This window comes from Silene latifolia, chromosome X (assembly GCF_048544455.1).
Source record: "Silene latifolia isolate original U9 population chromosome X, ASM4854445v1, whole genome shotgun sequence".
Taxonomy (NCBI): domain Eukaryota; kingdom Viridiplantae; phylum Streptophyta; class Magnoliopsida; order Caryophyllales; family Caryophyllaceae; genus Silene; species Silene latifolia.
Window position 1 is genome coordinate 341,350,520 of NC_133537.1, and position 13,126 is coordinate 341,363,645.

General features: G+C 34.5%; 1 protein-coding gene and 1 long non-coding RNA gene across 2 annotated transcripts in view; both read left to right on the forward strand.

Moving 5' to 3' along the window:
* The first annotated feature begins 330 nt into the window (after nt 1-330).
* On the forward strand, nt 331-2,937 carry LOC141621065 (putative protease Do-like 14). Its single transcript, XM_074437781.1, has 5 exons — nt 331-473; nt 655-763; nt 1,183-1,461; nt 2,591-2,724; nt 2,814-2,937. Exons 1-5 carry the CDS (start codon nt 331-333, stop codon nt 2,935-2,937), a joined length of 789 nt encoding a protein of 262 aa, XP_074293882.1.
* Nucleotides 2,938-7,845: 4,908 nt separating this feature from the next.
* The window catches only part of LOC141622676 (uncharacterized), a 52,678-nt gene continuing 47,397 nt past the window's right edge, over nt 7,846-13,126 (forward strand). Inside the window, exons 1-2 of the long non-coding RNA XR_012533062.1 lie at nt 7,846-7,962; nt 8,117-8,223. This is a non-coding gene — a long non-coding RNA (uncharacterized LOC141622676). The remainder of the gene's footprint in view (nt 7,963-8,116; nt 8,224-13,126) is intronic.

Here is a 13,126-nt window from a genome sequence, read left to right on the forward strand (position 1 = left end):
CTAGGATCAAAACTTGGATGTTGCATTGCATGCATACAATCGACGATATATCGAGTACGAATAACTTCCCTAATCATTAGTAGAGGCCGCTATCGAGGCGGGCGGGATTAGGTGTTCGATCAAAAGAGCTTCCTAATACGTACCCTCACCCCTTACTCCAGATCTCCGTGAGCACCCGTGTTCATTGGCATCCACGAGAGTCATTCTAGACATAGAATGCTAAGGGTAACGATTGCTTAGTGTTCATGTCACTACTTTATGTCTTGACATGACATGAGGTATTCGAACGGTTCCAATTTCCCATAAAAATTGGTGGCGACTCCATACAAAATGCAAACGCTTGTTTTCGCTTCTCACCAAGCGCCCCCGTGGGCGGCCCGCTGTCCACAAGCAGATGACCCGTCAAGCTGGGAGTTGAGAAAGCTAGCCTGTTCAGTTTCATCTTCTATTGTTGGCATTTCTTGTTATGGTTTAGGACCTTTAGGTTTGTTAACTATTTACATTCTTTGGAACGGATTTATACCGCTAGTAATCTAGTATTGCTTTAATGCTTTAATGTTGTTGACACAATTACATACATTCAGATACAGTATAAGTAGTTTTATTTAGAACTCATATATTACACATAAAGAAAGAAAATCTCTTGTTATTTGCAGGGTTCAGACCATACCATAGCTCCGGGATCATTTTGGAGCATAATGGAGAGAAATTCATCTTAACTTCCTGTTATATCCTAGGAGATCGATCTAAAACCCCTTCTAAGGTTATCTTTCATTTTCTTTCTTTTATTTTATACATACAAGTCCTCAAATTTTGTAACTCTCCCTCTGTCACTTTTAGGCCTTTATGTGAAAGTTTTTTGGTCTAACCTTACTACTTAATTCTTCTACTTTAAAACGTCACACTTTATTTGGTCTTTTGCAAAATTTTATCCATTTTTCCCAATTTAAACAAGATATTTAAAGAAGTAAGTGAGAAATGTTTAAAGAGATTTGTTCATAATTTCATTTCTATAGTTCAATTATGTGTTGTAGTCTATGAAATCGATAAACTAGTGTGATAAGAAATGTGTTTGATTTGTAAAAAACTATGACTGCTTTTATTAATGTTAAGTATGCTAGATTTTCAAAAAAAAAAAAATCAATTTATTAGGTCTAAATGTTTTAGTTTCTTTTATTGCAGGTTACTATTTTTCTTTGTAACAAACAAGGTGTAGATGCTGATATTACGCACATTAATGTGGACCACAACATTGTACTCCTCCGTGCTAAACAACAGCAAGAACTAGATGAGACTACTACTGCACGCTTCATTACTGATCTCCGAAAGTCAGGTACTCTAGTGTCGTCTGTGGGTCGCGACTACCACTATAGGCTCATGGCATCCTCCGGGACGACCAATGTTAGAGGGGATCATTTAGAATGTGATGACCTTATGTCATCTAGTTGCAACATCTCTGAGGTAGTATTATTTCTTGTGTTTCCTATTTTTTTCTAAAGCAAATAATTTCATATTGTTTTTTAATACCAAATGCATAATTTACATGTTACCAATAGTTTTGAAATATCTCTTTTGAAATAATGCTTACAAAAATTATTTATTATTTTGGGTCGATTTTGAAAGTATTTATGAAACTGATGTCCACGTAATCTCGTGGAAGACATGAATAAACACGACTTTGTTAATGATGTGTTTATCCTAGTAATGGAAATTTCATGTAGCAATTATAAAATAAACACGCAATTGCCGGTGGCATGTCTTTTGAAGGACACACGGGTAATTGCATATTCCGTGTGTGTACAACAGTATTAAAAACCAAGTCAAACAAGAACACGCCACTTTCAATGGCGTGTCTATTCCGTGTAACGTATTGTGTGTTACACTTGTTCAAGTCATTGTTCCACCACACATAACCATACCATTACATGTGGGGTATTTCTTTCAAGTCACACACCGTTGTGTGTGAGGTGTCTTTTCTGATCACTTTTTTTCTTCTAAATATGTTCTTAATTTTCCATTAATTTTCAGTTGTGTGTGAGGTGTCTTTTCTGATCACCACACATAACCATCCTTGTCCGGCCGTCGCTCTGACTTCCTCAGTCTACTAGTCCACAACCACACCCACCCCTTATTCAAAATCCACCAACCAACCCCATAAAAACACAGCAACAACCTCCCCAACCCACGAAAACACCACCCTTCGTGGGTGGGGGAGGTTTTTATATTTGTTTTGTTGTGCTTTTTATGGGTTGGTTGATTATTGGTGGATATCGAAATGAGTGAGGACTGATGGTGATGTAGGGATGGCATCGTCGGCCAATGACTCCAGCGAAGGGACTAAGTGGGACGCCGGCAAAGGGACACAGGTGGTTGTTAGTGGCGGCAGCAAGCGTGTGGTGGTGGTGGTTATAATTTGGGTTTATTTTTTAATTCCCTTACCTAGTAATCTAGTATAAACCAAACAATGAACTACTTCAAAAGGAATTCTTTCCTTACCTTTTGTTTCCCTTCCCCTTACTTTCAAGTTTTAACAACTGAAATTATTATTTTTTGTGCTTTGTGTTTAATTTGAGTTACACGTTAATTTCAGTGGGGTATCGGTGGACCCTTGGTTGATAGATCAGGAAATGTTCTTGGCATGAATTTCTTTTCCAAGAAAGGGTATACACCTTTTATGCCGAGTAACATTATAATGAAATGTGTGAAACACTTGATAGAAATTGGGTAAGTTTTTAACTTGTCGCATATAATTCAAAATCAATTGTATGAAATAATATATAACATGTGTTTTATTTGGAAAAATTATTGTATAGATATGTAAGCCGTCCATGGCTTGGCTTGAGAACAAGAAGTCTTGAAGAATTAGATATTGATGAGTTTGAAGCTATCTATCTTAAGTTTCAATCAACCAATGGTCTTGTTGTTAAAGAGGTTTGAATATCATTTTGCATAATTTTTTTTTTCTATTGATAGTATCTTTTAGCTACAACTTGGATTTATATCCTAGCATTTTCAGTAATTTTCTAGAGGTTCAACTTATCTATTCTTAATCTCCGTTTTAACATGCAAAAAGTCTCGTTTTTTCTAGCTGTTCTCTATGTCGTGATTTGTTTTATATAGAAGTTGAGTCGTTGAGCAAGCTTTGGTCTTTTCGTTTGGTGAAAAATATTCATTCTAATTGATGACATTTTTAATTTGAACGAGTCAACTTACATGTACACTTTGTTTTTTATTCCAGTTATAAATAACTGTTCATATACATCTATCATGATTTTGAGTTCGTGTGTATTTTGTTTTTTGATAAAATCATCTGGATTTCAAGTGACTAAAGATTCTCCGGCATATAAGGCTGGAATCTGTGTTGGTGATGTTGTAACATCATGTAATCGAACTCCTCTTAGTTCACCACCTCAGGTGATTTTTGCATACTCGCTTTAGTATTCAATAATTTTTCTAAGGTTTTTCAATAATTTGCATCGGTTTTTTTCTCTAAGGATCTTCAATAATTTGCATCCGTTTGCAACTCTTGTTAGTCAAAACAATTTTTTTTCCACAATAACACCAACGTTTAATTTTAGGGTCAAAGATTGTGATGGTATAAGTCAAATTGACTTTACTCTTCTTTTTTATTTTGAAATTTGATGTAATTTTAGGGTCAATTTTCATTTTGGGTCATCCAGCAACAGTCTTACGAAGGTTGCGTACTTCCTTATCTTGCTACTTTTGGGAGCCCATGTGGCACCGGGTTAATGTTGACAAATTGTTTTTGGCAACTGACAGTGTGTAGCTATATACGTTTACACAATTTTTTAATATTTTTTTGTCACCTTAGTTGTTTTCGTGTTACACTTGTTTCATGCGTTTATTTTATTATTTTATTATAGTTTGCAGAAGTGTTATTTGGATCAGTTGAATCTAATCGAGATAATCTGATTACTGCTGAAAAGAGAGAGACCGTAAAAGTCCAGGTGAGTAAAATTTTGGTTAGTTAGTTGATGTAAAGTTATACTACATTCTGCTTGTCCAATTCATTGATATCTAACCATGTCTTAACAATATTGTCAATTTGCAGCTCTTTGTGAAAAGGGTAGCTGATGGAACACAGGAAAATAGGCTCTTACACGTTGAAAGCTTCACTCCCCCGGTTAGTAACAGGTATGAAGTTTTGTTTTAAATCCTAATTATTATTTCATTCAAGTTTTCGGTTTTTCTTTCCAGCCCCTCTTAAGATTTTTTTTTTTTTTGATTTTTTGTTTCTTTTGCTTTTGCAGTTGGCCTGTTCTACCTCCACCCCAAATAGATAATTTTGCATGCATTTCCTACTAGACAGCAAGTCAGCAGCTTCAGCTTTCTTTTTGATCCTCATCTGATTGATGAAACGGCCTTATGTATATATTAGATAGGCAAAGTACTAGATGTCATCTAGCTGAACATTATTTTCGAATTTCTTAGAACAAGTTATAATATTAGTTGGCATCGCATAAATCTTGTGGTATTAAATTGTACTCTCCATGTTTTTTTTCTGGTAATTCGTAAAAATGAGAATATTATGGGATACCACCCGCGCCCTCTCCTTCCTTGAAACAAATCATTACTGGGTGTTGGTCTTGGAGACTAAGTACCACCTTCTCACTTGTAATATGAAGGTTTACTAAGTTCACATTTTCAGTTGTATGAGACGGTGGTACAGAGACTCATTTACCGGTACCCTCCGATAATGCCCTTCACATTATCCACTTTCAACTAATGCAGTAATGCATAATGATTCGTTTTAAGGAAGGAGTGATTGGATATGTAACGGAGTAACATGACATGCTAGTGGTTAAGCTGTCTTATTGAAGTTGGGATTGGAATGTGGGTAAGATGTCTCGACTTGATTCAAGACTGATCAACATAACCTGTAATGGTTCAAGTTTGGGTCATAAGAACACGAATTTGTCCGCAAGCTGCTCATGGTCTTCTCATAGAATGGCGGGTATTCTCTCCAGTATCGAATTACCATGTTTATCAATTATACAGATGAGCAGTGCTTTAATTTGCAGCCACTTAGGCCTGATCCTTAAAGGGAACTAGTGCTTTAATTTGCAGCCCTCTGGTGGGTAGAAGTCGATAGGCTCAACGTATTCCTGAAAGTTTTTAGGCACAATATATCTCTCATTAAGTCGGAAAAAGCAGAGAAAATGAAATTTGCTGATTTTTACTATGAGATGCTATACACAAGGGTGTAGATTTCTTTGCCAGCAACTATGAGTCAACATTTTGAAGCTCAACCCCTAACTCAGTAACTTTGTAATACAAAGGAGTTCAACTTGTTCAATAACTTAGATAAAGAATGCCATTTAGCTGATATTGAAGTTAACCTAATCCTGACGGGAATTAAATCGTCATCTAATGGAATTAGACTAGACAAAATTGACCTGAGATCCGAAATTGACATGCTTGACCTAAACTGGCCGAACCGAAATAACCCAATAGAGCCGAAATGACCTATTCAAAGCAAAATCTAGTCCTAAAAGACCCGACCCGATAAACAACCCAATAATAAATAACCCGAAGTGACCCAATCCGAACCTAACCCGCATGAACCATTTGACAGGTCTAGTTGGAAGTTGGAACTATAAGGTCAATTGAAGAACATGTTGATTTGGTGTTAGTGGGCCGGTGCCATGACCCAAACTCCTAAAGATGTTAGCCAATTGGATTGTTTGGCCTGGCTTGGGCCAACGGCCATGCTTGCTCGGATTTGAATTTTCATTTTTTTAGTATTAGTTATTTTCTTTCTGAATAGTTTACATTTACTTTATTTTTTGATGGAGAAATAAAATAAGTGTATATTGATTGGGATGAAGGGAGTATATACTAACAACAACAAACACACATGACATTACTTTCTGTAAATGATGATACTTAAAAGTATATGTCTAATTTGATCACAAAAATTGCCAGGAAAACACGAGTCCGATAATTCTGGATGTAGAGTGTCTTCTTATTCTTTCTTTCTTGCTTTTAATATCATCTAGGTAGGCAGGGTGACAGACTCGAAGTTTAAACTAATACCACAAAATTGTTTGGGCTCAATCTTGACAACCCGTAATTAGTAGCATTCCTTTTTAGACGCCTACTATTTGATGTTCAACATGAAGAAATGACAAATTTAACAAAAATAACCCAACATTTGTCACCTCTTCTAAAAATAACCCAACCTTTCAACTTAAACAATAATAATCCAACCTTTGTATTTTCGTCACAAAAATATCCCATTACTCAACTAAATTGCATTTTCGTTAAATAATGATATTTTGTAAATAGAAAAAAAAAACTTTTATCAATACTTAAAATCTGATGTTAAGTAAAAAAAAGTTTAATTAAAAGTAATTTTTTTTTTATATTTCTGTAAAAGGGAAAAAAAAAAAAAGTAAAACACACCATAACTTGACACTCATAATTTTTTACTAACTCAATTGATGAGAAAGCCGACAAGTAATGAACATTCATCCACTCGACGGTACCATATGAAATTTCATGATAACAAGTACGGAGTATAAATTTAGTGGAGATGGACTTCGATTTGTAAAACTTATAGGTTTACCTTAACTTTTGTATTTTGACTTTTGTATTATGTTTCACACTCCCATTTGTTTTTCATTTTTCCTTTTCTATTTTGTTCGCATTTTAAGGTGTGCGTTCACTCATACACGATTCCAAAGGATGATTTATGTCAGCCGACCAAAGTTATTTTGGGATTAAGGTTCTGATATTGTTATTGTTGTCGTCTCTAGGTGGGATAAAAAATGAGGGGGGGTAAATTTGCAATAATGCGAAAAAAGTGCACGTTTTAGTAAAATTGTCCGCGAGATTTAATAACATCCTACCTAATAAATACACAAATAATAATATCCGAAAAAGACTATCCATACAAACATTAGTCTCTCCCTGCAAGCCTCGGATACAAGCGACCCCAACCCAAAACCTTGCCGAAAATATTAAACGGTAATACTCTCCGCCCTTCTATGCTTGTTCTTAATTAGATTTTTAATTTTGACTTTATTATACGATTTAACAAGGGTTTTAAGTTGATTGCTGTTAGTTAGGGTTCCAATTTTGTACTATATAATTAGGGTTTTAATTTTGACTATATTATAGTACGATTTAACAAGGGTTGTAAGCTGATTTTTGTTAGTTAGGTTTTCAATTTTGAACTATATAATTAGGGTTTTAATTTTGACTATCTTGTAGTACGATTTAACAAAGGTTTTAAGTTGTTTGTTGTTAGTTAGCGTTTCAATTTTGAACTATATAATTAGGGTTTTAATTTTGACTATATTATACGATTTAACAAGGGTTTTAAGTTGATTGTTGTTATTTAGGGTTCTAATTTTGAACTATATATTGTACCATTCAATCAGGGTTTAACTTGATTGTTGTTATTTACGGGTTTCAATTTTGAATCATCACTTTGTATTTATTGATTTTCAGGAATTCTCTGAGACGCCATGCGTCGTTCGGGTTGGCAGTGGGACTATAATGTTCCAATCGATATTGGTCAGTTGTTTTATTTCCGGGTTTTTCTACTTTTTAACCATTTAAGCACCGTCAATTATGAAATTAGTGGATAGTTATATGTAGCAAAACCCTTAATTTCTCCATCTACTTGATTTGGTGTCCGATTATTTGTTATTTTCCATGCTCATTAACATTTATTTGCAGTTGAGAAAATGATACCTCGTGAAATACCTACACCCGAGGACAACCGTACATTCTACTCCTATTTTCATTTATTTTCCACATTACTGTTTTCAAAACTTATGTTATCTTGATGTTATGTTTTTTTTTAATCAGTCGCTGAATATTATGGATTGTATGATTATACGTGTGACACCGACGATCCTTCAAACTCAGCGCTGAGAAGGTTAGCCTGCACAATTTCGTCGTCTGTGGTTGGCGTTTCTTCTTTTGGCCTAGGTTAGTAAATAACTTTCTATCATCATTTTATTATTTGTTACAAATATGTACCACTACTATTGTTTTTCATTTAAATCTAGTATAAGTAGTTCATTTAGAACTCATATTATGTACATAACTAACTTAACAAAAGAAAATTTCTTGTTATTTTAAGGATTTAGACCACACCATAGCTCAGGGATTATTGTTGAGTATAATGGACTAAAAGTAATACTGACAACTTGGTACATTCTGGGAGATGGTTCTCGAAGTCCTAATAAGGTTATCTTTATCTTCGTACTTATATTGTATATATGATTCCTTATATTTTGCAAATCTCCGTATATTATTTGAACTTGTTTATTTAAAAGAGTTTAAATGAGAATTGTTTTTGAAATTGGATTCTTATAATTTGATTATATGCTGAACTAAAAATCTCTTGACGTAATGGTTATTGCATACTTGCTTAAGTCATTTTTTTAGATTGAAGGCCCGAGTTCGATCCGTTGGAGCAACAAAAATCCTACTCCATAAATTTTAGTTTTTCTACTTTATTTTTTTTATTCGTCAGTTTTGTCATAAAAAGTTGCGAATAAACTTCATTTTTTTTTTTGAAGTGAATAAAATCACACATTTTCAAATTTATAGTTTATAGTTTATAGCATGTATTGGCTTATTGCAATTCATTATTTCAAAATTAATAATAAAAAAAATCTTTTGTTTTTGGGCCTCAATCAACAAATAGTCCTATAGATTTAAGATTATGCCCAAGGATATAGCTTACATCAAGATCGATGACATCATCTAAAATTTTGTTAAGCTAAAGTTTGAAACAAATATTGTTTACTTTTGTTCTCAAATTCTAATTTGGTCTCGATCTATAGAAGCATTTTTTTTACAATCCGAGTATAAACTACTAATCACCGCATAGATACTTGAGCATATAGTGTATAGCACATCCACAGATGAAACTAAAAATGCAAAGTCAACTTCTTAGTATAAAATTTATTTTGAACTATAATTTCTCATAGGACATACTTAAGTTTTGAAATAAGCTTTTAAAAATTAAATTTTTGAACTGGTAGAGATTGTAGATAGAAAACTATATTCTTCTCGCGTTTTTTTTTTTTTTTTTTTTTTTTTTTTTTTTTTGACGAGGAGGTTGGATCCTCCCCGGATACAGGACCCCACCCTGCTAGGTATAAAGAACCTATATTCTTCTTATATAGGTGTTACAGAATCATGTCTAAATTGAAGGAAAAATAGATCTATATACTCAACATATTCATATATATGTTATAAATTAATTTGTCATAAAATTAAAGATGGATTTTATGCATGCAAACTTTAATAAAAGAAGATAAGAAAACATTTTCTCACCATAAAAACGGATCATAAAGGGCACAAGTGGAGAACTCCTTCCTCCACTTGATCTTGAGCTTTCCATATGTTAGGATGATCCTCCAAGCACTCAAAGTAGAATGCCTCCAATTAGTTGCACCCAAGACTAATCCAATAATCCTTACACTATTATTAACTAGATAATAATACAAGTAACCTTAAAATTATTCTAATATTTTATGATTACTACATTGTAATCTTGAGAATATATTAGATATTGAGAACAAATTTCCATAAAAACAATTTTATGTATTTAGAGAGAAGTTAGAGTATTTTCTTTTCAAAAAACATGTGAAAAAGAAAAACACCACACTCCTCAAATGAGAGGGTGGGACGGTTCAAAAGAGAGAGCATGGGGAGTGCAATTTTGATGTTATTTATGCCCAATAGCTTTTGACATAGATTAGAGAAAAATATGGAAAAGACAAAAGCCAATCAAAAACAATGGCTTGTCTCATGTGTGTCTAATTGTGTCTAGTGCACACAATTCAAGGCACATTTTACACGGTCCAAAATGACCTATTTACGGGTCCATTTTGGTTCTTATATTTGTCGCACAAATACGTGTAATTTTATTTTAAACATCGTCTCATGTTTTAAATAATTCCTAATTAATTTCGTCTAACATCACTCTGCAAATATACGTGTACAACTGCACATATATTTTACGTACCAATATTAATCACATTAATCGATTAGTACAAATTTAATAATTAACCGCTTAATTATTAATTCCTGTCTCAAATAATTCATTATTCAATTATCGCATAATAAAATAATAATTTCCGTGCCTTGAGTTCAAAAACTCGAATTCTCTCTAAATAATTTGTTCGACTACCTTTTAGTCAATTTTAAGGAATTAATTAACTCGTATTGTCATACAATTAATTAATCTTTTCTATTATGGGAATCGTCCTTTAGGTGTGACCTCAAGGGATCAACTGACCACCACCGTCAAACGACAAGAATGTCAAACTCTAGTCAGCCAATCATTACCGATAAATGTTGGTCAGTTGACTATATATAATAGAATCATCCCAAGCGTATTCTTGTAATGAGATTTAATAATGATATTTAAATCATGTGATCGCACTATTGTTGAGGACACATTTCCCAACAATCTCCCACTTGTCCTCGACAAGTGTGCGTCACCAATTCTCTTGTCCTATTACTATCTCCCACTCAATGCAAGGTGTCTTTCAGGTCGTACTTGCAAGTGATCATATCGAGAGTGGTTTCCTCGATCTGGAGAATAACTGATTGACCGGAATTTATCCACCATGGATACCTTCCGAGCGTGGCCACGCATTTCCAGTTCATTACTCCTCGAGTGGCCCTGAGATATTGTTTTAACCCTGACAAGGGGGTGGACAATTCCTATCGCACTTATTCCCTTCGACTAGCCACAACCATCATAACCCAAAATATGCCCATTTGACCCCATTTACGAAGGTCGTAGTAACACAAATCAAAGTTAATCTGAAACTGTGCCATCTCAGGTGAACAGTCTTTAGTCAAAGAATCGACTCATTAGAATACTATAGTAGCTCTTGCCACGACCAGGCTTTATAAATTTGCCAGAACTCTATATATGACACCCTTAAAATTTAGCGTTATCTAATTACTTAGATGCGTAAATCCTATGGAAAAACTGGTAGGATATGTTTGTAAATGGTTCAACTAGATAAAACCTGCAATTTCAAAAAAAATTCTAACTAAACCATTCACAACCAATCCAACTCAAGAAGTCCAACATTCCCAGAAGCGGGTGCCAAAACCCTGCAAAAGCTGATGAACTACTTTACATGCCATAGCTAAATAGAAAGATACAAACCCAAAATAGAAAAAGGGAGACATATGTCCCTTTAAATAATATACAAACCAAAAGATAAAAGGGTTACTATAAGAATAGCCAAAAACTAAGTCCAAGGTTCCTTGCTCACTAGCTCGTCTGTGATCCCAACTAAGCATCAACAACCTGTCAATCGCATTTTATACAAACACGAAAGCCACAATTCAGTGGGGAGTAACTTCGAGTCCTCCCAGCCACGAATCGTCAATATTAATGTAACATGTAAACAATTTGATAAACCATTTATTGTCATGTATTCTAGCAAATGACCCCTAAACTGACCAAACTAGACTATCATGTGAATCATATAACAAATAGTAATCCAAACTTTATCAACTGTAACCGGCTTACATCTCACCTATTACAGTTCATAAAATCACCATACAAGAAAGGGCAATATATCAAAGACAGGCATAAGTTCTTAGCACCGTCAATAGTCACTTTGTAACTCGAGTCTATACCACGAGGTAGGGAAGGTAATCGAACCGGTATCTTGGCTCAGCGGTTAATATTAATAAAACATGGCCAAGAGACAACACAACCCTAGCCTAAAATCTGCGCAGACCTAGACATGCGGATACACACCACCGCACCCAAGACCCACAACTTTTTTTTAAAACAAAGTGAAGTGAGTACCCTAAGGACACCACCGAAGGGTTGGCTAGTACTTAAGCTGACCACTTACTATCAAAATAAGTAACTGAGGTCATGCCCCAACTTGGATAAACATCCACTAGTCAGGAACACAAAGGCTATCAAGCAGTGAACATATACTCGTCAAAGACTATAAAGACCTATCTATGATGAAGGCCGAAGTACTCACCTAGGACCTAGTCTCAGCTAGTCCCAGCTTGAATACTTTAGCCTACACCACACAAGACTCACCACACAAGTCAGGTAAGACACCCACTTAACCATAAGAGGGCAAAAAGTCCTACTTACCAACATGAATTCTAATATTCTATCATGTGAAAGGCTATATAAATGTCTAATCGTGAGATAAACCATCGAATCCTCAATACCAATTCAATACTAATTTCCAATTCTAGCAATTTTAACAATACTAAAGGCTTTAGGGGAAACTAGGGCCATTTCTACAATACAAGCCACTATTAAATTCAATAGGCTATACATGTGAACTAAAGTTTGATAAATGGCCTAAAACAAGAAAAAGGCCGATTATCTAATTCATTCAAAATTTCATCCAACCGAATTTTTACCCGCAACCCCAGCCCTGCGACAGGTACGGGTCAAATTGCGGCTGACCAATCACTCAATTGACTGACATCGAATCAGTCAAAGGGATTAAGGCTCAGTTTTCGGCACAATCAACAAAGCATGGCAATTATTGCTATAAAATTTACTTTGAGCCTAATCATTACAATTTCAACTTATAAACTATCCTAACATGTGATAATTATTAATATAAGCACAATTTTACCATTAACATAATTTTTGTTACTAGTATGATTCAATTCAAAATACTACCAATTTGTTACTTATATTAATTATAACATTAATCAACCTAAAATGACCAATATTGCACGAAAAGCCGCGAAACAAGCACGGACCAACCCGGGCCAACCCCAAGGCCGGCCGTGGCTGCCGTGGGCCTGCCGCCCCACCCTTACCCCTCTTATTTTTTTCCATTTTTGCTCAGTATAAGACCGTCTGAAAATTAATTAATCGTCCCCAATTCAACTTTGATAATTTAAACTAACAAAAGGTATAATTTAAGCATGCATGCAACAAATTTTACATGTGAAAAACTACTATTCAACCAAAAATCATCAAACATACAAAAACAACAAAGATTGTGACGATAATTCGTCGAGTAACTCGAAATATGTTACCTTAAGCTAGAAAAAAGAGCAATTAGCACCTCAAATCCAAACCCTAACTAGCAACTATCCGCTATCTTCGATAATATAC

Excerpts from the sequence above, each read along its gene's own strand:
- LOC141621065 (XM_074437781.1), top strand. The coding sequence starts at position 331 with ATGCAAACGCTTGTTTTCGCTTCTCACCAAGCGCCCCCGTGGGCGGCC. Across the intron at positions 474-654 it reads GGCATTTCTTGTTATGGTTT|AGGGTTCAGACCATACCATA; the intron begins AGGACCTTTAGG and ends CTTGTTATTTGC. Across the intron at positions 764-1,182 it reads GATCTAAAACCCCTTCTAAG|GTTACTATTTTTCTTTGTAA; the intron begins GTTATCTTTCAT and ends CTTTTATTGCAG.